This window comes from Lissotriton vulgaris, chromosome 4_1 (genome assembly GCF_964263255.1).
Source record: "Lissotriton vulgaris chromosome 4_1, aLisVul1.2, whole genome shotgun sequence".
Taxonomy (NCBI): Eukaryota; Metazoa; Chordata; class Amphibia; order Caudata; family Salamandridae; genus Lissotriton; species Lissotriton vulgaris.
Window position 1 is genome coordinate 2,004,326,143 of NC_141691.1, and position 25,866 is coordinate 2,004,352,008.

The 25,866-nt window shown below is 45.7% G+C and overlaps 1 protein-coding gene across 1 annotated transcript in view; it reads left to right on the forward strand.

The window, feature by feature from the left end:
• Positions 1-21,187, forward strand: part of GFUS (GDP-L-fucose synthase) — a 128,336-nt gene extending 107,149 nt beyond the window's left edge. The window contains exons 9-11 of the mRNA XM_086966341.1: positions 6,521-6,600; positions 8,192-8,291; positions 19,752-21,187. Coding sequence (XP_086822467.1) covers positions 6,521-6,600; positions 8,192-8,291; positions 19,752-19,807 — 236 coding nt within the window. The 3' untranslated portion in view covers positions 19,808-21,187. The remainder of the gene's footprint in view (positions 1-6,520; positions 6,601-8,191; positions 8,292-19,751) is intronic.
• The last annotated feature ends 4,679 nt before the right edge of the window (positions 21,188-25,866 follow it).

The window sequence follows — 25,866 nt, forward strand, 5'->3', positions numbered from 1 at the left end:
CGGTTTGTGCATTGCATGCGTCGTTAAAGGAGGATAACTTAAAATTTAACAGTTTCAAATGGATGCAATCTGTTATACTGTAAAATAGCACCAGTCAGATAAACAAAATGCATTTCTGAAGTAATTTACCATAGCATTGGCTGGAGACAGAAAGTGATAAAACGTGGAATGTGGCCTGTGCTCACATCTGGTAGACCGTTCCTGCTTTCACTTTAGGCTCTAAATACAAAGGCAACACAAAGCATTTTTATAAAGTAAAAACAACAAATACGCTGTTACTGAAGGGGACTACCTTGTGTATGGATGTGTTCGTTGTGAAAGAGCAAAAAACAGTCACTCAAAGTGAAGCTAATTAGTGGCTGAAATAAGCTGACTCATTGCAACATGCTGTATGCTGTAGTGGGTGGAAGCAAGATATGAATGACTCCACAACTGACCAATGGATAAAGAGAGGTGGCTGAAAGCCCCCTTAAGTAAGTATAATATACCTATAATTTTAGTAAAATCAAAAGCTCTTGGCTAAAGTCTGACCTAAAAATATATTTTCTGAGTCGATTTAGGAAATGGCTACTGAAGAAATTCATTCAGTAGCCATTTCCTAAATCGACTTGTGATATGTATCAAAATTCAAATTCAGTGATGAGCATATAGTTTGTTACATATACTCTCAAGATGATATTAAAAATGTATTTCCTGTGCCTGAAGCCTGGGCAATAATTCACACCAGGCAGGCTCTCCCTTCTCCAGTGGCAATAGATAACTCGTTGTGGTGTAAACAGTGAGGTGTTCGTTGCAGGCCGAACACCCAAGTTCTCTTGGAATGTGGGAGAGGGGAGTGGGTGTGAACTGCAGATGGTACCCCAATCTTCAGCATGTTGGGTCAAATGCTCATGGCATGTTTATTGTAAAAGGGGTGTAGGAGAGGAAGGCCTTAGATAGTTATGTTCCCAACCAAACTTTCTTCAATAACTAAAAGGGGAGACCTGGCCTTGTTTCTTCATTTTATTAGGACAGTCCTTGGGTGAGAATTCAGAGCTCAAACAAAGACCGTAAGTTCCTGGCATCTTGAAAGATTTTAATTTAATTTAAAATTTAAAAAGTATTTGTTGAGCGCAACGTTCACCATGCGGTTTCTTGGCGCTATGGAGGCAAACTTTAGCAGTGACACAAACAAGACTAGAAATGACAGGGAGGGGAAGGAATTACATTGGGAAAGCTTGGGTAAAAAGAAGAGTCTTGAGCTCTTTTCGGAAGGCAGGGTAGTGAGTAGCCGAACGTAAATGGTCAGGAAGGGAGTTCCAAAAGGAGGGTGCCAAAACAGAAAAATTGGATCCACCCCATTTCTTACGTCTGTATCTGGGGACTTGTAGGAGTGATTGGGTAGATGACCGCAACTCGCGAACAGGGGTGTATTCTTTGAGTAAAGAAGAGATGAAGGCCGGAGCAGTCCCTTGGCGTGCCTGGAAGACCATTTAACCAGTCTTAAATAAGGTACGCTCCTTTACAGGCAGCCAGTGCAGTGCTTTCAGCAGGGGGGTGGAATGATGGAAACGAGAAAGTCCGTGGATCAATCTGGCCGCCTGGTTTTGAACCAGCTGGAGCTTCTGGAGACTGTAAGCCGGGATGCCGTTGTAGAGGGCATTGGCGTAGTCCAGCCGGGAAACAACCAGGGCGGACATGATTAACCTGAGGGCAGAAGGAGAAAAGAAACGGGAGACAGAGCGGATGGTGCGGAGAACAAGAAAGCAAGAAGATACGACAGAACTGATTTGTGAGTGGAGGTTGAGATGGTTATTGAGTTTAATACCCAGGGTTTTAACTGAGGAAGAGGGTGTGGGAGGGGGTCCCAAAGAGGAGGGCCAGAAGGGGGAGTTCCAGGGACTGGATGAACCACCTGTAAGGACCAACTCTGTTTTATCAGGATTCAACTTCAGATGATTGTGGTTCATCCAGTCCCTGATAAAAATCATAATAGACTGAAAGTTAGAGATAGAATGAGGAGAAGAGGAAAGGTTGAAGATGAGCTGGAGGTCATCTGCGTAGTTGAACACAGTGACCTCCAGCTGTTGAAGGGCAAAAATCAAAGGATAGATATAGAGATTGAATAGGAGGGGAGAAAGGGAAGAGCCCTGAGGGACACCACAAGTGAGCTGGAGTTGAGTGGCCGAGAAATCCCCCAGCCGAACCGCCTGGGTACGGTCCCTCAGGAAGGACGCTAACCACACCAGGGCTGGGCCCTCGACCCCCGCCGCTCCGACACGGGACAGTAGGATGGTATGGTCAACCGTGTCGAAGGCGGCGGAGAGGTCGAGGAGCACCAAGGCCTGGTTGTTGTCATGGTCCATGCCCTCCCTGAGATGGTTCAGGACCGACACCACGACGGACTCGGTGGAGTGCCTAGGCCGAAAGCCCGCCTGGCTGGACGCAAGGCCACCATTTGCTTCCACATGGGCACTGAGGACTGATGTAACGTGTCGCTCTAGTACCTTGCCCAGATAGGGCAGGAGGGAAATGGGGCGGTAGTTGGCTGGGATAGAAGGGTCCAGCCCAGGCTTCTTAAGAATAGGGACTACGGTGGCAGATTTCAAGGCTGGAATTACTACACCCTGAGCCAGCGAGCTGTTAAGAAGGGATAAAGGTGGTTTGGGGCAGACCGAGTAGATTTGTTGGAGGATGTAGGCAGGGCAGGTATCCGCCGGGGAACCAGATTTTATTTTGGGGAGTGTTGCAAGGAATGCCTCCTCAGTGAGCGGAGGGAAGGAGGAAAGAAAGCAATGAACAGTCGGAGGAGTGGGCTCCACAAAAGCGTGGGAAGGAGGTGGAATGTTAGCTCTGATATTGACAATTTTTTCCAAAAAATAGATGTTCAATGAATCGCAGAGGGACTGGGAAGGGGGAGGTTTGGGGGAAGCTCTGTCTGAATACGCCAGGTCCTGGACAATGGAGAAGATCTCCCTGGATTTGTTCTCTGCTGCCAATATTTTCGCTGAGAAATGAGCTGTTTTGGCGCTCAATATAGCTTTTTTATAGTCATTCAGCAAAAATAAATAGGACTTTTTTAATAAGGGGCAGTAGTCCATTCTCCAGTGCCTTTCTGCACGCCGAAGAGTCAGCTTCTTTGCCTTTAGATCGTCACCAAACCAGCGATTGGATTCCTTAGGTCTTTGAGTGGCTATCCGTCGTAGTGGGGCTACCTTATCACAGCCTCCCGCAAGCCAGGTGTCAATGGCGGCGGCTTGGGAGGTGGAAGATAGGCCCTCGAGGTTAGGTGCGGAGGTTAGCAGCGAAGATGACAGGGCGGTAAAGTCCACCCTATTCCAATTGCGTGCCCAGATATTTTTGGCAGGTGGAGTCTTAGTTGCCAACCTAGGGTGGAGAGAAAAGGATACCATGGCGTGGTCTGACCAAGGACATGGGGACACGGTCATGGAAGAGACCGATACATTAAGGGACCAGACCTGGTCAAGTACATGACCGTGAGTGTGGGTGGGAGTGAGTAAGTGAGAGGCAAAGTTAAGGGAAGTGAGTGGGTATACACCCGTTACAACGCATCTTTTACTCCGCACTACCATTACAACGCGACTTTTACAACGCATACCATTACAACGCATTGCGCTGGGGGGCGCTCTAGGATAGGGAATAAGTATAATTTACTATCCAACACCTTCCCTAGGGTCCACGGGGACTGGAGTTAGAATAGTAAATTATACTTACCACTATCCAGCACCTCAAAGCGCTATGCGTTGTAATGGTATGCATTGTAATGGTCGCGTTGTAACGGTAGGTAGTTGTAATAGTATGCGTTGTAACATGGTACATCCAAGTGAGTGAGTCGGAAAATTGTTTGGAAGCTAAGCTTTCCTGAGGGTCTGAGGGCCAGTAATTAAAATCCCCCAGTACCAGAATAGAGGCATGATTTATAGCTAGGGTGGCTAACAGGTTCTGAAAAGCCGGCAGGAATGACTGGGTAGGTTGGGGTGGGCGGTACATCAGTAGGCAAGTGAGCGGGGGAGAGAAAGCCAGAGAACGAGCTACCAGGTGCTCGGTGGAGTTGATAGTGAGGGAAGGAAGGAGTTGAAAATTATACTCGGCTCTAGAAATAAGGGCTACTCCACCTCCTAACTTACCCCCTGATCGATCGGCACGAAGGGCCACATAAGAGGTAGGGAGAGCAGCCAACAGAGAGGGCAATGAGGTTTCACAGAACCATGTTTCTGTTAGAAATAACATATCAGGCCGGTGGGTGTCCAACAGCACAAATAGCTCTTGATGGTGCTTTACGGCCGACCTGGTATTGAGTAAAATAAGAGATAGAGGGAGGGGAGGAGGTGCAGGGGGAGGGTCAAGTGGGTGGGACAAGGAGAGTGAGAAGGTGGGGGATACCGGATAATGGGGATTAAGATACAGGCCAGAATCAGTGATGTGTCTGATGGTAGAAGCTGCTAAGGGCCAAGGGCCACGAAGAGCGATGAGAGCCGAGGAGGAATAGGGAGGTACATATGGCCGCGCCCCTAGCCCTGTCCGGCCGCGGACGGGCGCAGACGGGCAGGACTTAGGCTTGACTTCGGCGCGCCTTCGTCGCGCCCGCTGCGCTCGTCCGCTGCGCTCCCTCATTAGGGGACGACTAAATAGGGGCGGAGCGCGGGGGGTGTGGCGTCGAGCTAGGTCGCCTGACCTGCCCAGCTCAAGATGGCGCCCACACTCCACCGAGCCCCGAGGTGAGTTATAAAAGATAAGGCTCCAGTTGCCTTTAGGAAGGTCCAAGGATGATAAAAGTAATTTTTAAAAGGCGGCGCCGCTGCTCTCGCTCAGCAGGGCGTCAGCGTTTCAGCAGTCTCAAATGTCACACTGCAGGCGCGAACCCACTGCCACCGGGGTCGCCTGCCTCCAGGCTGAGCTCTGCAGACGCTGCTCCTAAATAGGGGCGGAGCGCGGGGGGTGTGGCGTCGAGCTAGGTCGCCTGACCTGCCCAGCTCAAGATGGCGCCCACACTCCACCGAGCCCCGAGGTGAGTTATAAAAGATAAGGCTCCAGTTGCCTTTAGGAAGGTCCAAGGATGATAAAAGTAATTTTTAAAAGGCGGCGCCGCTGCTCTCGCTCAGCAGGGCGTCAGCGTTTCAGCAGTCTCAAATGTCACACTGCAGGCGCGAACCCACTGCCGCCGGGGTCGCCTGCCTCCAGGCTGAGCTCTGCAGACGCTGCTCCTAAATAGGGGCGGAGCGCGGGGGGTGTGGCGTCGAGCTAGGTCGCCTGACCTGCCCAGCTCAAGATGGCGCCTACACTCCACCGAGCCCCGAGGTGAGTTATAAAAGATAAGGCTCCCAGAACAAGGTTTCCCAGGAATGTTTACAGTCTAGTTTCAACCCGAATCCAATCCTAAAACCATTCCAACAGCTTAACTAGCCTTTTTGGAGCATTTCCAGTCATTTTGCAGTAAACCCACAGGAAGTGCTGCAAAAAAAGCTGATTTGTCTGTAGGCATTGTTTTAGGATTAAATTAGGCTTCCCATTACCAGCATCTCAGGCCATTACTGGGCTGGGAGGAAGAACAGAAGAGGAGAATCAGTAGTCCAGTCTCTCCTCATGAATTTTGTGAAGTTCGTTCAGCATTTTATTGTGCCACATGGAAGCACTTTTCTGCTCTTCCAGGTGTGGTGCAGGAGTGGTCTCCGGTGGGCACTTTTAGTAATGCACGTAGACAAACATTGACTTTAATCCCAAATTGTTGTTTAATATATGCGTCGTTTGACATTTTCTTACATTTATATATCCTGTGACTCCCAATTTGTGATTTTATTTATTTTTAATCATTTAATTCGTTTTCATTTTATTAAATTGGTTTAGGTTCACGGACTGAATTCATGACCAGTGTGTTTTCAGTGCTACTTGAACACTGCATTCCCATTTCTGTGTTTGACACCCTATTGCTTTGACTGATTACTATGAGAAATAAGTGTGCTGCAGCTGCTTGAACATCTGCGCACACTTTCATGGAACACTACTGTGTGGAGATGCAGGCCAGGCAAGCACAAGTTGGCCAAACTGTTCTCCACATGTTATTTATCACTACCAGAGCTTTCCAAAAGGCCTCGTTTGAGAGGAGAGGTAATGCATTGTAGTATGTGCACAGGAGGAGTTCGAAAACAACCCATCATATAAACAGAAACATTACTTGCCTGTAACGATGGCTTACAGCACGTATTGTTCTTGAGAGGTAGCCTCCCTTAATGCTGGAATGTGGGCTACGGTTAACATATCTATCGTTAGAACACCTACAGAGATGCACGTGCCAGTGGGGAAAAAATCCAATCTAAAGCTTAGTCCAGTGGATTTCGGGGATATGACAGTTTTCAATGTACGTCTAAAAGTGTAATATTCCTGACCAAACACTAGGTGGCAGGAGAGTACACACCATGTGAATTCTCCGCACTAGAAACTGTAGACCGATTGTGACCGGTAATTAGGCTAGTTCGAGACCATCTAAGTTCAATGAAATTACTTGTATTTACTTCTATTCCAGTTGGCGAGGAGGATGAAGTTTCCATAAAGGAGGCCGCCGAGAGCATTGTGAAAGCCATGGACTTCAAAGGAGAGGTCATTGTATCCTTTCATTAAAATCCATAGGTACTGGCTGTGAACTAGTAAGACTCGGCGGGAGGATAGGAATGAAAATGCCGAGCACAGGTAATTGGTACTGTAATTGCATTCATATAGAGCTTACTACCCGTGACAATGCCTCGAAGCACTGTTTGGCGAGTAGCCTGTTACTCCAGAACCCAAAAAGGATTAGTGTTGAATTAGTATAGTGAAATATGAAAGTTATTTGAGGGGTGGACATGCAGGTTTGTTATTTGAATTGAGAAGGGTTGGGAAGGGATAGAAGAGGAAAGGGTTTGCATTTATATAGCACTTGCCACCCCTAATGAGGTGTTGAAGCACTTTTGGTGAGTAGCACACTTCTCGGTAGTATAAAACACGGATTAGTGGGGAATTCCTTTAGGGAGATATGAAATGAATTTGACCTATGGACATGCAAGTCTGTTGGATTGAAAAGGACAGTGGAGGGACAGAAGAGGGAGGAGTCTAGAAAGTGTTTATTTGGAGAATATAGTAGTGTGACCAGTGATCTGAGAAGCATGGTTACCTCTCAGCTGGTGATTGAATTTAAGCGCATGGCTTAAAATCAGGCTGGTGTCCTCACGAGGCCTAGTAAAATGTGACCATTGTAAAACCGGCCTGCACCATCCTCATTTGTATTACTATGTCTTACTCTTCTGAAAAAAATATAATTATAAATGGCGGTGTGGTCAAATTCATATCACTTGTGCACATTTTAACATTTTGGTCTCTCAGATTTACATTTTTTTTTCTTTGATCTTTATGTAGCTAGCCAAATTCTCGTTACAACCTTGGCATTATGGTACATATAGAAATTCACTTTTCTGTACATCTATTTTGTACTTTCTATTCCAGACTACCACATTTCACCAAGCTCTCCGGAGGAATGCAATGATCTGCATTAAATATGGTGGTTTGTACTCATTTAAACAGATGATATTTTTATAATATTTAAAGTGACCGCTTTCAGCGACCTCCTCCTCCTCCATGAACAAATCACCTTGATTCACATTTCTGAAGTATGCACCCCCAGTAAGCCAAGCCAGGTGCAGCCTTTTTCAGTCTGTTTTATGCATGACTTGATGGTACTTGTTGCCACTCAATTTTCCATCATTACATTTTTCTAAGTATTTCCTTTGCTGTAGCTAAGTGTATATTTGGGGTTGGTTGCAGAGAAGCATTGGTTGTTGCCTTTTTTTAGTTTTTGTAGTTAGTTGTAACTTTATTCAAACTGGTGATACATGCTTTTTAAAAAGATTGAAGTGATTTGACAAAACCAAGTGTAAGTCAATTGCACTCAAAGTAAAATCCACAAAACTGCATGTGCCAAGTAATGTAATGTGAGGAATGGGGCACACCATGTGCCGCACTTTGAAACAGGTTTGTACGGGTGTGGTACAGCACATTTACTGGGGGAAATGTAGCTTGCAGTATTCAAGTAGTTTCTCTTATGGGCTCTTGGGTATTGCTATATATCGATAGGGGCTTTCGTTAATGTGTTCACGGGCCAGAGTTGGTGGTGGTTGTAAAGTAACTCTACAGTAGTTTACCTTAACTGTTTTGTTTCTGTCAGTTTGATACCACCAAATCGGACGGTCAGTTCAAGAAGACGGCCAGCAACAACAAACTAAGGAAGTATTTGCCAGACTTTAAATTTACCCCCTTTGTGCAAGGTGTGTTTAGTAGGAATTAATTGTGTGAAATTAAAGCGAACAACAGAATTGTATAAAAAATAAGTACTACCACTGACCCATGAAAAAGCCATGCTTGGTAAAGAATATCGAATTGAGATTACTTGGGCGCTTGACAAAGCCCTGGAAACTGTGCTTGGAATTATTGTCTTCTTTAGCCACCCGATGATAGCTGATTTAGGCCTGGCTGTTCAAAGCAACATAAAAGCAGGCATTCACACAAACCTATACTGCTAGTTCCTTGCATGGATGGTGCACTTTCACTGCTCCTTAACCTTGAAACATCCTGGGACCTACTAGTATGGAGTCATCTCTTTGCCCTCCTAAAAGATGAGCTGAGGCTCTAGCTTCCTCAAATATGTGAAACTCTTATGCCAACAAACCTTCCCTAGAGTGAGCTTGAATGAAGTTTTCACCATCATTCCCATTGAGCAGCAGCACACTGCTGCAAAGGTCCTCTCGTATCCTCCTCTTTGCAGTAGCAACAGAGCCATTGGCTGAATGGATTCCAGCTGATGGTCAGGTGCCAGGCTTATATTGGGTTCCTTGTGTGATACCATGATTCATTGTTCGCACAAGATATGCTCTTGTATCAGAACCAACCAGAACAGTCTGGTTCAAAGGGGATTAAGATAATTAATGGATTTAGAGATGGGCCTGCTGTCCACATCAAAATTAACATGTGGATAAAGTCCCCCTCTGATAATCCAAACTTGGTAGAGTCATTATCCCCACATTGCTTTTCGTCCTCTGTGTGATCCAGTATGATTACGGGGAACTTCTTTCAGAACATTTCTGGCTCAAATTAGCTTTTCTGGGCGAGCGTGGTACCTAGAACCTGTTTAGGTACATGGTTCCAGTCCCATTTTGACAGAGGGGGTAGCCTGTCTGAGATGGTGTTAAATGACTGCCTTCAGAGCACGTGAGATGACCATCTGGAGCCGGAGGCCTGTAACGAGGACTCGCCCCAAAGAACATGCTCTGACAATCTCATGGTTTGTTTTGAGCTAGAAAAGAATCTCTTACATGGGCTAGATAGCTGTGTCGGTAACCAAGGAAAACCCTTAGTGGATTAGAACCTGGCTGACAACGCATCTTGCATTGAGCTTCAAGGCCTGCGACCCGATAGGCCTCTCCAAACTGGGAGTCAGTGTGCAACGTGATTATGTGAAGTCTGTCACAGACCTGCCAACAGTTTTATCTGCACCAACATGAGTTCTAATAATGCATCTGTTCCATGAGCTTAGGGCATATGTGAAAGAAACGAAGTGGTTCCCGAGTCCAGCCTCCTGGGCTTCAAACTCTTGGTTAGTGTAGGGAAATCTTACACCTATACTGGACACTAGTTATTCGATCCCCCAGCGTGTTTGCCACCCTGAGACAGACCAGGGAGTAGCATGCGAAAAACCTGACTGAGGAAGTTTGGTTTGCAAGAAACTGTATATGGCATATAGGGAAGGGGTTTTCTTGGTGCAGCCTTGCCTAATCAAGCATAAAATTCCTGCACTTGGTGTAGATCACCCGATCCAGACTTTGTAAACTGACGAAAAACAGCTCATCCGTTGCCTGCGCATGTTGAAAGGTTGTGTTTTTGCATTCGCTCTGGTGATATAACGACTGCCAAATATTCTGCTGTGACATAAGCCATATTGCCATGAAATGCATATCATGTACTGTTTAGGTGATCATGGTGGACCTCTTTCAGTACGTATTACTGATCAGTATTGTACATGCTGTCATTTTGTTGTCATTCATCAGGGTAGGGAAAAACAATTTCCTGCAATGTAAGCAGATTGTGCTATAATAGAAACAGACTCTCATACTGCCAGCTCATGTACTGGCCCCTCCACACTCTCTGTGCAAAAGCAGCCACCAAAATACTAACCACCTTGGAAAAACTAAGATTGTCCTACTTGGATACAAGGGTCTTGTCTCAACGTATAAAGGGCACTGCATGGAAGTGGTTCAGTAAATAAATGTCCCTCTGAACACAGGCTGGAGAGAGAAACAGGGAAGTCGTTGACCAGGCATGAATGTTCCTTTGGTCAGGCATCCCTAAAGATTTCAGAAGCATTGTATTCACTAAGTGATCGTGTGTGTTTCTTGTTGCATCTGTTTCCCATGTTTTCCCTGCATCATTGCACTCTGATAGTTTTCCTTGTGAATTCTTCTTTAGTCTTGCCGCTTGTCTTGTGCTCTATCTCTCGTGCCTTACCCCAGGACATGTCTATATGTTTATATTTAAGTAATCTGTATTCCTGGACAGTTCCTAGGCTTGAGAACTCGGTACAGTTTTGTTTGAGTTTTATCAGTTGGTGGGGCCCGATAAATACTGTTTCAACTTACCACAAAGTGAGCAATCTGATTTCCACACAGTCCCCACCGTATCATTATCTTGCAAACTTGTCTCCCATACTGAGCACTGTACGATAGTATATGGCAACCCAGAGTCGGCCACAATCTGTATTTCCACTCCACCGGTCTTCATCATACACAGGGGTTTGTTCTTCAACATTTGCATCAACATTCAATACAGGGCAACCAATACTTAAAATACCTTCTGCTCTCAACAATACTTGCTCCAAATCACAATAATCCATCACACTCTTCATCTTAACATTTTCCAGTTCTTTCTTGAAAACCTATGCAAAGTGACCCACAACCCTGCAGTAAGTACATTTAGACTTAAGAGCCAAACAGTGTTTATCGTGACATGTTCTGTTCAGTTTCCGTGTAACTCTGTGCACATTTTGCTCTTTGTTGATTGCACACTGCACTTTGCTCTAATTTTTAGAAATAACAAGTTTTTTAAAGTAATCTGCATCATAGTCTTAATTGTGCTAGACCCGCAGTGCCGATAAGTAAGAGCAGGCCCGCCGTGCTCGGAGGTCAGCGCTCTAGTTCTTAACACCATACTCTATAAAAAGACACGCTGGTGTGACTGCCATACGCCGATGACACGCAGTTGGCGGTGGCACTTAATGGCGACTCCAATATGGAGGCCCCCACTTTTCAGTCAGCTCTAAAAGCTGTGGCAGGCTGGATGGCGAACAATCGGCTCCAACTTAATGCCTCTAAGACCGAGGTCATTATTTTTGGTAGGGAAAGTGAATTATGGGGAGATCAGTGGTGGCCTTCTGATCTTGGCCCTGTCCCCTCCCCTGTGACGGAGGTCAGAAACCTCGGGGTGTGGTTTGACAATAAGCTTTCTTTCACCTCCCACACAAAACGTGTGGCCGGCACTTGTTTTGGCACTCTGCAATGTTTACGACCAATCTTTAAGTTCTTCGATGCGGAGACCAGACAGATTATTGTTCAAGCCCTGGTTCTTACCAGACTGGACTATGCTAGCTCCCTGTTTCTGGGCCTAAACCAGGCTGAGCTATCTCGCCTTCAGAGGGTTCAGAATGCGGCGGCCAGGATGCTTGTTGGCCTTCCAAAGTTTGTCTCGGCTCGTCGGACCATTCAGGATCTCCATTGGCTGCCAGTGGGGCAGAGAATTAAATTTAAAGCCTTGTGCTTGACTTTTAAAATTCTTAAAGCAGCCTCCCCTCCTATTCTTGCACATACTATCCAGCATTATGTCCCTGCCAGAGCTCTTCGCTCTGCCGGAGCTAATTTGGCTATGGTGCCGCGTTTTAAAATATCTAGGATGGGCGGTCGCTCCTTTTCAGTGATGGCAGCATCCCTTTGGAACTCTCTGCCTGCTTCATTGCGCTCCATTCCTGAGTTGCTTCCGTTTAGGAAGGCACTTAAAACCTTCCTTTTTGCCACAATTTAGACCCATTTCTTCTCCACTGTTCTTCCTTACCTCTTTTTCTGTCGTGTTGTGTTATTACTCTCCAAAGCGCCGGGACGCCACTTTGCTGCGGCATCCGTGCGCTATACAAAAATCATATAACATAACATAACATAACTGCACAGCAAGTGACGTGTTCTGTTCAGTTTCCCTGTAACTCTGTGCGCGTTTTGCTCTTTGTTGATTGCACACCTCACTTTGCATACATTTTTTAAAATAGCCTGTTTTTAAAAGTCATCTGCATTGTAGTCTTAATTGCGCTAGACCCGCGGTGCCTGTAAGTAAGAGCGGGCCCGCCATGCTCTGGGGTCAGCTCTCTATTTCCCAACCCCATCCTCTCTAAAAAAAAAAAAGTCACGCTGACGCCACCACATACAGCAGGCGTGACAAAGGCAAGCTCGTCTGCGCCTGTCTGCGCCCGGATCGTGTCCATCGCCAGAAACCCTGCCCGATCTACTCTGCGTAGCTTCACAAACGACCAGCTGCGGGACATCAGGAGTGCCCTTCTCCCTGATGTCTGTCGCCAGTTGGGGAATTTAAGTGTAGCGGTTGCGATTTTAAAAGGGGCCCAGCCGTCTAGAGAGATTTCGGAGCTCTGCCGGTATCCTCTTTTGACCCAGACTCCATATCCGCTAACTCCCTATTATTAGGCACAGTCACAAGGGCCATATCTGAAGATTCCCTTTAGTGTATCCTGCTTAACACCCCTGCACTGAGTAGACATAAATACGAGTTCGAATATATGATGCAGCTCTCTAACCCCGACATGGTATTCCTTACCCGAGACCTGGTCAAACCAGACCTCTGACTGGAATACAGCCCTTCCGGCGGGATATTCAGTAACTGGCCTAGACAGTATAAAGAAAAAAAGGATGGTGCATCGCCATAATATATCGCTCCCACCTAAATGTCCAAGTAGAGCCCACCATACAATTTCCGGCTGAGGCTATGCTTTTTACCATTAAAGTAAATCACATCCTTGCCTTTCCCGGCCTACTCCTATATCGACCACTGGGGCCTAGAGCTGCCTTTACCTTGGCTCTCCAGGCCTTTCTTGAATCCGGTTTAGAATCTCCCACGTTTACTATTCTGGGTGATTTTAATTTTCACCTTGAATCTAATAACAACCCAGACACTGCGAGTCTACTAGACAACCCGGCAGCGCACAATCTAACCCAAATTGTTACGTAATCTACTCATTCGGCCGGTCACACTCTGGACGGCATAATTACTAAAAACGCCAACATTACTCTGGTCAAAATGTTACCACTATCCTGGCCTGATCACAAAGCTGTACATTTAAAAAAAAAATAAGCAGCCCAACTGCTACAATGCAAACAGACCACTGCTTGTAAACACCCGACTCTGGCATAAAATACAGAAGAATGACCTAGAAGAGGCCCTTGACAAATGCTCTCCCTCACAGGCCGCAGATAACAATGAGGCAGTGCATCAATTTGAAGAATGGATTAGATTAGCGGTCAATCAGGTAGCCCCGGAAAAACTATTCGAATAAGAAGATATCAGGTGACATCACCCTGGTACGGCCCAGACCTTAAAAACAAAGTCCAACTGCAGAACAACTATGGAGAACTGACTTTAGTAAGGAACATAAATTGGCATATAACCTAGCCTTAGAAGAATATAAGGAGGCTATCAAAAAAGCGAAGACTGATTATTGCACAACTGGAATTGGGGCTGCTAAGAACCCCTCTAAGGTGCTTTTTAAATCAGTCCAAGCCTTATCCAAGCGTCAACAGCAGGCTAATCATGGAAAAACATCAATGGAGGAAAGATGGTGGCACATCTTTCAGCGAATTATCCTCAGACCCGTTCAGCTGACAATCCTGATGCCCTCTGTAGTAACCTAGAGGAGAGGCTTCGAAGTGCGGTCGACCATGTGGCGCCAGCACGTAGGGTCAATCTAGTGAATAGAGGCCGGAGGTCCCCTTGGTACAACGACTCCCTAAGGGAGAAAAAGAGGGTCGTGCGCAAGATGGAGAGAGCTTGGCGCAAAGCCTATGATACTAAGGCGAGAAGCGTCTATTTGCTTGAATTAGCGAATTATAAGCGGGCAATAACAGCTAGGAAGGCAGAATTCTATGAGGAAAGGATCACCACAGCGACAAATCCTCAAAAGGAAGTCTTCCGAGTCTTAAATGAACTTAAAAAAGTGAAAGAACAAAGGCCGGAGTTCACTCTAGAGGACTGCCAGAGATTTCAGAATTTCTTCACCAGCAAAATTGAAGATCTTAATTCGGAAATTGCCTGTACTCCCATACATGCTTGCCCCCCACTGACCACGTCGGCCAAAAAGCTGGTGGTTAGACCTCTGGAGCTTCTTCCCCCCATTACGAAAGAGGACCTGCCCCGGCTCACTGGGAGAGTGAAGTCGGGTTCCCAGGCAGACCCTTGTCCCCCTGACGTTTTCAAACTGGCTATGCCAGGAATAGAAGAGGAGGTGTTGAATCTTTTGAACTCCTCTCTAGCATCAGGAAAGGTTCCCACTGCCTTTAAGGAAGCAAGGTTGATCCCTTTGCTGAAAAAGCCTGGGGCAGATGTGAAATGCCTAAAAAACTTTAGGCCTATTTCCCAGATCCCTTTCCTGGCCAAGGTGTTGGAACAGCATGTTTTGGCCGCCCTCTCTGACCATCTAGAAGGGAACGGCCTGCTGGAACCAAACCAATCAGGGTTCCGTGCAAATCACAGCACGGAACTGGTCATGCTGTCCATCATAGATGAGCTCCGAAATAGGGCAGACAAGAGGATACCCGGCGCCCTGGTGCTGTTAGACCTCTCCGCGGCGTTTGACACCGTCAGTCACAAACAACTGCTGTCGCGGATGAGAGACTTCGGCATCCAGGGCACAGCCCACGCCTGGTTTGTTTCTTTTCTACAAGGGAGGACAGAAAGAGTTCAGTTGGGAGAACTGCTCTCCACTGCATCACCAATCTCTTGTGGAGTGCCACAGGGGTCGGCTTTGTCGCCCCTGCTATTCAACATATACCTCCAACCATTGATTGCACTCCTGAATCAAATGGATTGTCAGGTATATAACTACGCTGATGACACCCAAATCATTATCCAAATGGATGATGCACCTGGGGCACCAGCAAATCTGCAAACCATCTTGAAGCAGACAGCTAATTGGATGTCGCTGAACTCCCTAAAAATTAATCCGGACAAGACGGAAGTTCTACCTGTTACCATCGCTGGCAATCCATGGCATGATGGATTCTGGCCGAGGGAACTTGGACCGCCCCCAGAGCCGGCAGTGGCTGTAAAAAGACTTGGCATTTATGTGGATGACAAGCTTTCCATGCGGAAACAGGTTACCACGGTGGTAGGAACCTGTGTTGGCAGCTTCGTCAACTTAGGAAGATCGCGCCATTATTGTCCCATTCTACCCTGCGAAGGGCGGTTTCTGCTATGATCCTTGCAAGACTGGATTACGGTAACTCGCTCTATTTGGGCCTACCCCAAAAACTCCTAGATAAACTTCAGATGGTGATGAACGATGCCGCTAGGCTCATTCACAAGAAACCCAGGAGCACGCATGTGTCCCCACTTATGCGTGAGCTACATTGGCTCCCAATAAGGCAGAGGGTGCTCTTTAAAGGGTTATGCATTGCACATAAATCCCTTTACGGTAAGGCACCAAGTTACATCAAGACCCGCTTGACCCCATATACACCTGCCAGGGTGTTAAGATCTGCTGAGGCAACCCTGCTCATGCAACCCCGTTTTAGATTGGCGACAGTGGGCGGTCGTGCCATCTCGAACACCCTCCCAGAGGCCTGGAACAGTCTACCGGTGGACTTGCGCAAAGAACCCAATTTGCTGACCTTTCGGAAGAGGTTGAAGACTGTTCTTTTCCAGAAGGCCTGGGGAGGGATATAAATTTCCTGTAGTGTTTCTTTTGGTTCCTGTGGTGCTTACTGGACAAGCGCTTAGAGACCCCTGGGTTATATAGCGCTATATAAATCGAAATAAATAAATAAATAAATAGATCTGACCAAACCTTCTGCAATATGATGGCTAAATTCTTTCAAACAAAGATACAGTCAATCTACGATAACCTCCTCAACACAGCCATGACACTGCTGAAGCCAATAGTATGACCGTTGACGAGAATTCAATGGTGGTGGTGGGGGCAGAGCCATCCTTATCATACGAGACCTATCAGCAGCATTTGACACCGTGAATCATGCGGTGTTAGTGCAGCGGCTGGAGGCCGTGGGGATTAAAGAGACTACTCTGACCCTTCTCTCCTCCTTTCTAGCATTTAGAGAGCAGTGAATACACTGGGATAATCTTAAATCTGACATCTTCCATCTTCCTCGCGGGGTACCGCAGGGATAGACTTTATCACCGACCCTATTCAACATCTATGTCACCCCGCGGGCCAGACTCATCAGAGAGCATGGCCTCACTCTGGTCTCGTACGCTGATGACTCTCAGATTGTCATGTCCGTATCACAAAAACCAGAGGTTACAGCCATCAGCTTCCATAACTGCCTGGCTGACATTATGAGTTGGATGAGTCAAAACTTTCTTAAAATTAACACTGATAAAACGGAGGTTATGGAGTTGGGTTAGGGCCTAACCCTTTGGAATCGAACATGGTGGCCAACCGAGGCAGGCGAGTGTCTGTGCCCGCCAACTGAGGCAAGGAACATAGGAGTGATTTTCAACAATCGGCTAAACTTCGCAGGCCAGATCCATCGCCTGATGTCCTCCTGTTTCTTTTTACTGAAGACCTTACGTAAGATCCTGCCTTTCATTCCACGGGAACTCAGGAAAACTGTCGTAGTAGCTCTCATCCTTTCCAAAATAGACTATTGCAATGCATTATTCCTGGGCGTTGACAAAGCGCAGATGGCCAAACTGCAGTCTCTACAAAACGCTGCTGCGCGACTAATACTAAATATTCCTAAAGGTCATTCCGCTTCCGCTAGTATTGGGCTACTACATTGACTGCCAACTCAACAATGGGTGGAATTCAAGGCCCTCTGTCGGGTTCATAAGGCATTGTATGGAGGGGGCGCCCTGGATATGCAGAAACTGTTCCTCTGGTATTCGCCCACTAGAAATCTTGGATCTACTAACATGGGTCTGGTTCAGATTCCTAAAATTCGCAGAGCTAGATGGGGAGGCTGAAGTCTATACCACTGTGAAGCTAAATTGTGGAACAAGCTGAGGGCCGCCATGAGGCTACAACCAAATATGTGGCATTTTAGGAAAATGCTCAAAACCTGGTAGTTCCCTTCCAACTAAGTTCACGACCGAACTGAGCAGCTCCCCTCACTTCCTCAGCGCCAAGACGCAGCGGCATTCGAGTGCTCTATAAATATATTTTATTTACTTACTTTCGTATCGAGAGCCAAATGTCCTTTGTTTCCATATCTGTAACAAGTAGGATGCTTGTCACTTCCTTATTAGTCACTCCCCTTATTCTTGCTAGAACTATTGTTAGGCTGTTTCTTATTCTCAAGCATGGAGACATTTCGAGACACTTTACATATGGAACCTGTTCCCATGGTTCCAGAATTCTTTATGGCTGCCTGGGCACATCACTTTGACATCTCTTGACAGTGGCAAATATTTCTTTGAGTGAAGAATCTCCTCAAACCCACAACTTTTCCTGTATAATAGAATTATTAGTATGTATTATAATTTGATCCTGTAAGAGTTCATCATGCAGTGGAGCAAATGTACGTGGCGTTGAAATATATTTTAAAGACCTGATACTTAATTGTCCGGTCTCCAAACTGCTTTGCTTACTCTGTTAAAAAGTATACCTGCCAATGGATGCACAGGCTCCTGATTAGTAATAACAGTTTAACTTATCTAAGGCACGTTTAAAAACATCATTGTCATCGTCAGCCCTGGGCTTCTTCACCATTTGACCACAAATGCGCAGCCCTTCAGGACCCAAACAGCGTAATTACATTTTCTTCTTCCTTGTAGAAGTAAATTTATCCACACTCGTTCTCAATGGCAGAGATATAAATGAGGAAGTACTCCTTCCACTCCATCAATTTCATTTGTGGTTCGCCACAATGAGTGAGGAAAGGATACTCATAGGCACATCAAAATATTTATTGTTAAATATGTAAAGTAGTAGTGTTGCATGCACAGGTGTGCGAGTCACTGCCATATCTGCACAATATCAGTGAGGCCATCCACATGCAAACTATCAGCGACACACACCACCACGCAATGCAGAATTGTCAGGGCTGTAATGTGGTGTGCGTGTCGTAGTTGACACAAAATACCCCAGTAACTTCCAATGATATCAGAGAAGGTTTGGTGGCCCAATCCAGAATGGCCAGACATGATGTACATTGCAGAGTATGCACCAACCCAATGTGTGTGCTATGCATGCTACGTGAAACTCCAGCAGTGAGCAGGAACTGTGCACAAGACCCCAAGCACACGTAAGCCGCAGCCATTTTAAGCTCCAGATCTCCAATATGAAAGAGAAATATTGAAATGATAGGATTACCAACATCTCCGGCATCTTCGCAAGTAGCTCTGTCGCCGAGAAGCTTGCATTCACCAACACGAGCAGCGCCCCCACACGAAGAGCCTGACCAGTTCCACACACAAATTTTGAGTTCCTCATGTTTATTTATTTATTTATTTATTTTGAAGCTTATAAAGCGCACGGCTACTCCCAACGGGGGTGTCCCGGCGCTGCAGACAACCGACACCAGAGGGATTCAATGTGAACTAGATCATTGAAAAGAACCAAGTCTTGAGTTTCCTCCGAAACAAGGACTCTGTAGGGATATATCGTTGTGCCCACGGAGGGAAAAACCCGATGTTGCCAAATTGTAGGAACATGCAGCGGCAGGTGAGTGTAACTTTGATATATTTTGAGAGCAAACCGTTGTGCACCTGTTTCTTTCCAGTCCACCTTGTCCACACAGTACATTCTGGCAGTGGCTGAGTCAGATGCCACACAATCCACACCAAGACTGCCTCACAGCTTAAACATCACTAGTGGACTTTCCATTTCCACACATTCCAAAACTAATTTCACTTAAAATGTAGTCCTTAAAATGTCTGACTGGCTAAAAATCTAAATGTAGGTACCTCAAAGAAGCATCACATAGGCATCCCACCATCTTCTATCGCACATAGAGTAGGCGCATTTAAGGAAATGAAGGGGTGCTTCTACTGGGTGCAGCATAGTTTAGTGTCTGTTTTTAAGAGAGGCAGTGTGCCTCTAATATTTGATATCTGAGGCTTAAAATGAATTATGATCATGTTAGGGCAGAAATATGCTTCAGGTTTAGTAATGAGCATTTTGGTGTTTAAACAGTGTAGATTTATTCTTGGAATATTTCAGCTGTGTCTTTAAAAGGAAATAGCTCATTAGTTCGTTAAGTCAAATATTTTTGTTGTTGCTATTCACATTGAACCTTTCTCAGTGGTCTGTTGCGTCATTACTATTGTCCTGTTTGTCTATGCTTGTAAACGTGACTCAGCAGTATACATCATTTTAATTGTGTTCTTTCCTTTAGAAATAAGGGGAGTGGCACTCATGAACAACTTTGTGTAATGTTTTCCTTAAAATATATAAAAATGGAAGACAGCGATATAACTCTAACCTCTCCTCTCTCTCTCTCTTTCAGCTGTCCAAGAGTCTTGCGATTGGTTCAACGCCAACTACGACTTGGCCAGAAAATGAGAAAACGCCACCAGTAAGATGCTGGTTCCTTGGATCCATAGACTTTCCCGGGCTCCAGTCCTGGCAACCTTGAATGGCTGGTTGTGGCCGTGTGGGTGCTGTCGGTGGAGGGATAAATCTACTGCTTCCTGTAGAGGGAATACTAGAGAGTGATGAACTAAAATGCCATAAGTAGCCTAAAGTTTATGGGACTTTGTCGCTGGTCTGCCTTTTGTGGCTAGTTGTTCCTTCTTATGTACATATTTGTGAATAGCGCATTAAAGCAACTGAGCTCTCCTCGGTCTGATTTATTTCCACATTGTAGTCAACACTTTGTCTCCAAGGGATGCAACATGAAGATGGAATCATTTGAGGCATTAGTGGTGACCGGATTCACTGTATCCCACTGCAGGCCTCATACACCTTAAATGCAAATATGCTGATTATCTTTCCAGTTCACATGGAAAAAAAGTCCTCCACACCATCAAGTCTCTCTTTTCCTGACTAATGTATAACCTTCAACTTCCAGCTGTAGTGTGACATGCCCTGAACACTTAAATAGGTTTGTGAGTTACTGACTCTTTACTTCTGCACTAGAGTGCTCAAAACATTCAAGGTCCAAAACCATCTTCACTGCTCCCAGACACTGACCAGCTCCTCCAAGTGGGCCAGTGAGCCCTGTAAACAAGCAGACATGGGTGGACTAGCCCCTGGTCCTCATCCATCTGCTGCAGTGACATCCACAAACTTTATACTGTCAGAAACTCTTGATCTTTCAGTATACCCTCCTGCACATAGTATGCCGGAACTGTAGGCAGCAGTCTTGGTCCCTGGGTGGTTCCTGTTGTTTCCCTGTGATAAGAGACTAGGTCGATGAAAAGTCTACCGTGGTGGCTTGCAGCACATTTATATTGACGTTTTACCCAGATGGACATACACAAATAAAGTCCCTGCCATCTCTTTTATGTATAGCACTTGGTTGCATACGTACATTGCGGCAGGGCTGGTAACAGGCTTTTTGCACCTGACTAAAAAACAAAGCTGACTGTCAGCGTATCATGACTGATGATGGATAAAAATATGCAGAGTTGCAATTGTATATATATATATATATATATATATATATATATATATATATATATATATATATATACACTATACGTGTTTAAGAAAAGTGTAAGTGCTGTTCAATTGTGCTTTTGACTCCGTTTCAAAAATATTAATATATTAATTCCATCTGCATTTTCATTTCATTTTGAGAAATTTTTTCTTGCATTTGCTTTTCCTGCACCAGAGTGAATTAGTAAAGAATAATGCATCACAATATAAACTGTTTCATCTAATGCAACGAGAGTGGCTTTCAGAGAACCTGGTAATAAAAGCTGGATTCTGGAAAAAAAAGGTTTTTTGTACTGAATTCTACATGACTATTTGGCTCCACTATAGTGCTAGAATACGTAGGTGCTTGTTGGGGGGGTGATCAGATGGCTACCTGGTGCAGCGCCCTTCTCTAGTACAGACTGTCCCATTCATGACACTTTTAGAGCACTTAAATCTAACAGATAGGTGTGCAGTTTTTATTAAAGTGTGATCACATTTACACCCCAATTATTGGGATATGTGATTCATATGTAATTTCTGGTTCTTTATGCTTGCTCCTGTCTTTTCTGCTCTTGGAATGCTGGGCAGAAAATGCCAAAGTGGAACTATATGTGCCACAGCCATATATGATGTGCTGACAATGTTCACTGCGTAACTTTAGAAATTGGATCGACAATACGTCAGAGGTGCTCTCCTGAGCATTTCAAATGACAGGGAGAACCTCACGTAAACTTTTTAAATGGCAACTGTGTAAAACACGTTATGCTGTTTCGCCCACTCCTAGTTGAAAAGCCAATTTTTGTCTTCAGCCTTTTTTTAAAGCAGCAGAATGTGTTTATCTTATCTGCTGATTTCAATAGACTACTCCTTCCCCCTTGGGCATTTTGCCCTCTAAGTGTTCTACTGAAGCAAGGGACAACCAAAAGGCCTTTATGCACCAACCTCATTGTTCTCCCAGGCACAAATGCAACATCCTTGTTCTCTCAGATACAATATCATTGTTCTCCCAGGCATACATGCAAAATCATTGTTCTCCCAGGCACATATGCAACATCCTTGTTCTCTCAGATACATCATCATTGTTCTCCCAGGCACATATGCAACATCCTTGTTCTCTCAGATACATCATCATTGTTCTCCCAGGCACATATGCAACAATCCTAGGTATTTGTTTACCGTATGAAGTGCCTGCTGGCATGAGCATGAAAAGTTCCATTGTCAAACGATTCTTCAGCACAGGGTAAGGAAATTGGCTGTTTATTGAAAAGTACAGCTAGAGGGAGGGAGTCCATGTCAACATTCCAAAGAACGAGAATGTTCATACAGCATTCTCCTTGAGAGAGCAGGATGCAACACATTTTTCGCCCTTAAAATACGATCAAAAAGAAAGAGATAAAACAGAAGATTACATACATGAAGATTTATTCACAACAGGCGCAGAATGCATTTGAATAACAGCTAACTAATACATTTCAAAATCATCGAACTGCTTGGATACCTCGAAGTCCCTCTTCTGATGCATTCCTTCCGTCTACACAAGTCTCATTACTGCATTTGTTTCCACCTTGATTCTCTTTTTTTTTTTTTTGCCTTAAGGCACTCTGGTGATCTCACCACTTTTTTTCTGTTGCACGTTTCTGGTGCTCAACAAAAAAGTGTTTGGGTCAATCCTCCTTACTAAGAGTGACCGGCAAAACTTGGATTACCCCTTGTTGTCCCTTCGTCCTTTTCTTTGTGAACTCAACCCCGCACGTGCAACTTATCCTGGCCCAAACTAGGTACTACCTCAAGCCCCTTCTCACACATTTTTCTTCTTTCCACACCTTTTGTGAACAGCCTGGGTTTCCTTCCCCTTATAACCCTTAAATGGGGTTTAATCTGTCATGCTATTAGGTGTAGTCTGGTACGACCACAGCAATTTGCTCACAGCATTTTCTTCACTGGCTTCCGCTACACTGTGTCAATTGGTAGCCCTCTATTCTATCTCTCAAACAATCTGTTTAATTGGTGGCAATATACAGACGATCTAATGTGCTCAATTTCCCTCAATACACGGGGAACAAATTGCACTCTGTTGCCAGTTACAATTATCTCAGGCATTTCCTCCCCTATCTTCGAGGAACTTAATTGCCTTTCTCGGTGTCCACCTGATTAATTAATTTATCTCTGGCCATCTTGAATGATAGTTCACAACTACCATGACCTATTTGGTACCACCTCGCCAACACATTATACAATGCCCAAATATCCAGTCTGACTTATTTTTCCATAGGACAACCATTGCTAGAAATGTGGTTTTTGGTTGGCTAGGGTTTACACCTAAGCCAGGCAGAACCCACCACTCCAGTCAGGCTCATCCCAGAGGCAATGTGTACAGCGTTTGCCAACATACACACACACACACCAGTGACACACTAGGCACACCACAAAAAGAGACTCGCACACAAGGTTATATAAAAATATCCTTTGTATTATTCATAAAAACACATTTAGACCACCTCTCACATAAATCCCTGGGCCACTAAGCATGCATCACAATAATGCATATAATACACATACATCACCTTCTAAAGAAACAAACCATGTCAATTGGCCAAACATATCACTTGCAGTTGACAATTGTCTTAAGCATCCTTGTTAGAGCCTTGCCATTCACATTTCATGAGTGGCTGCACCATAAATCCTTTCTACTGCCCAACACAGGCTTCCCCCGTCACTAAGAAACTGGTTTCAGTGTAGGTTAACCACAATAGACAAAACCTCCATCGGTCAGGGAGAGCCCAAAGTGTGGTCAGCAACTCCCTGTGAACTTTGGAGTTGAGTGAACCCGGTCTCCTGAGGGCTTGTCCCTGCCCCTGGCCACTCCTTACTGGGTTCCTCCGTAATCCCTGGGAAAAGGCATGAGTCCCGGAATGCCACAGGTATGCAATATTGCCCCCTGCGAGCGTAGAAATCCACCCGCCTGCTCACCTTGAGACCCGAAAGCTCCTTGGTTCTCAGTCGACTGCGGTACACAGGAGCCACAAGGATTCCTTCCTCTCGTTGGCTCCCCGCTCTCCTTGGTGGCTGCTGGTCATGGAGGGTGGACGAGGTAATCATTGCCGGCCCAGCCCACAGCAGGGTAGAAGCGGAGGCTCTCCGTCATGCGGTCCTGGCTGGCCACGCCCACACCCAGGCTCAAACCTGCGACCCGGAACCTCTGCCTGGTTTCCAGCTGCTTCCTGATTTCCTGGGGAGCGTCCTTCCCGCTTGCGGCTCAACACAGCGGCCTGCTGGGCTGCAACTAGCCACAGCTTCTCCGGTTCTGGGCGATTATGGAGCAGCGGCAGTGCTGAACTGAGGCACCTACTCCTCCCTTGATCCTCCCCTCCAGCGCTTACCATGCACTTCAGTTGGTTTCCTTCGGCCACAGGGGGAAAGTGCTGGCCTGCACTCATTCAGGTGAGCCAGTAATAGGACTGGCAATCAGCACACTCACTGTGCTGTATAGTCATTACTGTGCTCACCACACATTTTCCCCTCATACACGAAAGAAAGTAATACCGCGCTCTACAAGCGCTTCCTGATGGTCAGCCAAAAGTTCTCACCATGTGCTCTAGTTGCAGGGATCAGGGGCAGCCACCAGCACTCTTCCTGTGCTGGGCCTCCTGGGAGAACACTGGCAGCACTAATCCCAGGGTGCAAGCAGGCCAGCACCAGTGTTTCTGTAGTAAGAGTTGTAGTCCTTCTATCAGCCCAGCAGGCAGCAGGGCAGTACTCCAAGCAATAAAGTCCAATGGCTTTTCCTCGTGGCAATCCTCTGGCAAGCTGCAGTCTAGAGCCAGCAGCGGCTGAGTAGAAGTCCACGCAGTTCCTTTCATGGGGTTACAGCCACTGTACTTATAGTTCCAAATGCTTTGTTCTGGGGGACACTTCAAACACTGTTTAGAGGTGCACAACAGCCCATTCACATTTCAAGCCCTGACCCCAGACCCACCACGGGGGGTGGAGACAGCAATTTAGAAGGCAGGCACAGCCCTATTTAGGTGCAACTCCTCCCACCACTCAAAATGCAAACCAGGCCTATTGAGGTGCAAGTTAAGCTCCTCCTGCTACTCTAAATGCAGCCAAGGTCTATTCAGCCAAGCGCTGAGTCACCCAGGAAAGGCAGGACACACCTCAACCCCCCTTGAGACTGTCTACAGTGAATGCACTTCCCATCTCTCCTGTCTGTCAAAACCAGTTGGTGAACACACATCCAGGCAGTGCACAAAGATCCATAAGCACACAGAAATGCCCATTTTTCAAAGTGAACAAGTAAATGCGCCTTCAAGGGATTTATTTCAATACTTGTTTTTACTCTTTTAGTTCACCATTCAAGGCGAGCTAGCAAATATTGTGAATAAGGGAACAATCTAAGTATGTATATATTCTACGAAAAGAAATTACAAAAAGAAATTACATTGCAAGTAATATTGTCTAGCTTGCCTGGAATGGTGAACTAAAAGAGTAAAAACAAGTATTGAAATGAATCCCTTGACGGCTCATTTAGCTGGTCATTTGAATCTGCCCAAGCCGTCAGGGGTATATTGGGTCTCCCATTTCATTAGATACACTTTTCAAAGTGGCATTTCAAAAATGGTAATGACATCCGCTTTCACCAATAAACAGGATTTATCACTACTATTCCAAACATGGCCACGCTACCCCTCTCATATCAGAAATTACCACTGAAGCACATATCTGGGAATCCCTAAAGCAAACCTATGAAAAGGCAATCTCACCGCAGTGAGAAACCAAAATAGGCTGTTTGTCACTACCAGGGCATGCCACAAAGTTAAGGCATATGTCCTACCTTTTACCTACACAGCACCCTACCCTTAGGGCTAGCTAGGGCCTACCATTAGGGGTGACTTAAATGCGGTAAAAGGGGAGCTTCAGGCGCGTGCCAACTACTTTACATGCCACATTACTGTGGCAGTAACCTACGCGCGCAGGCC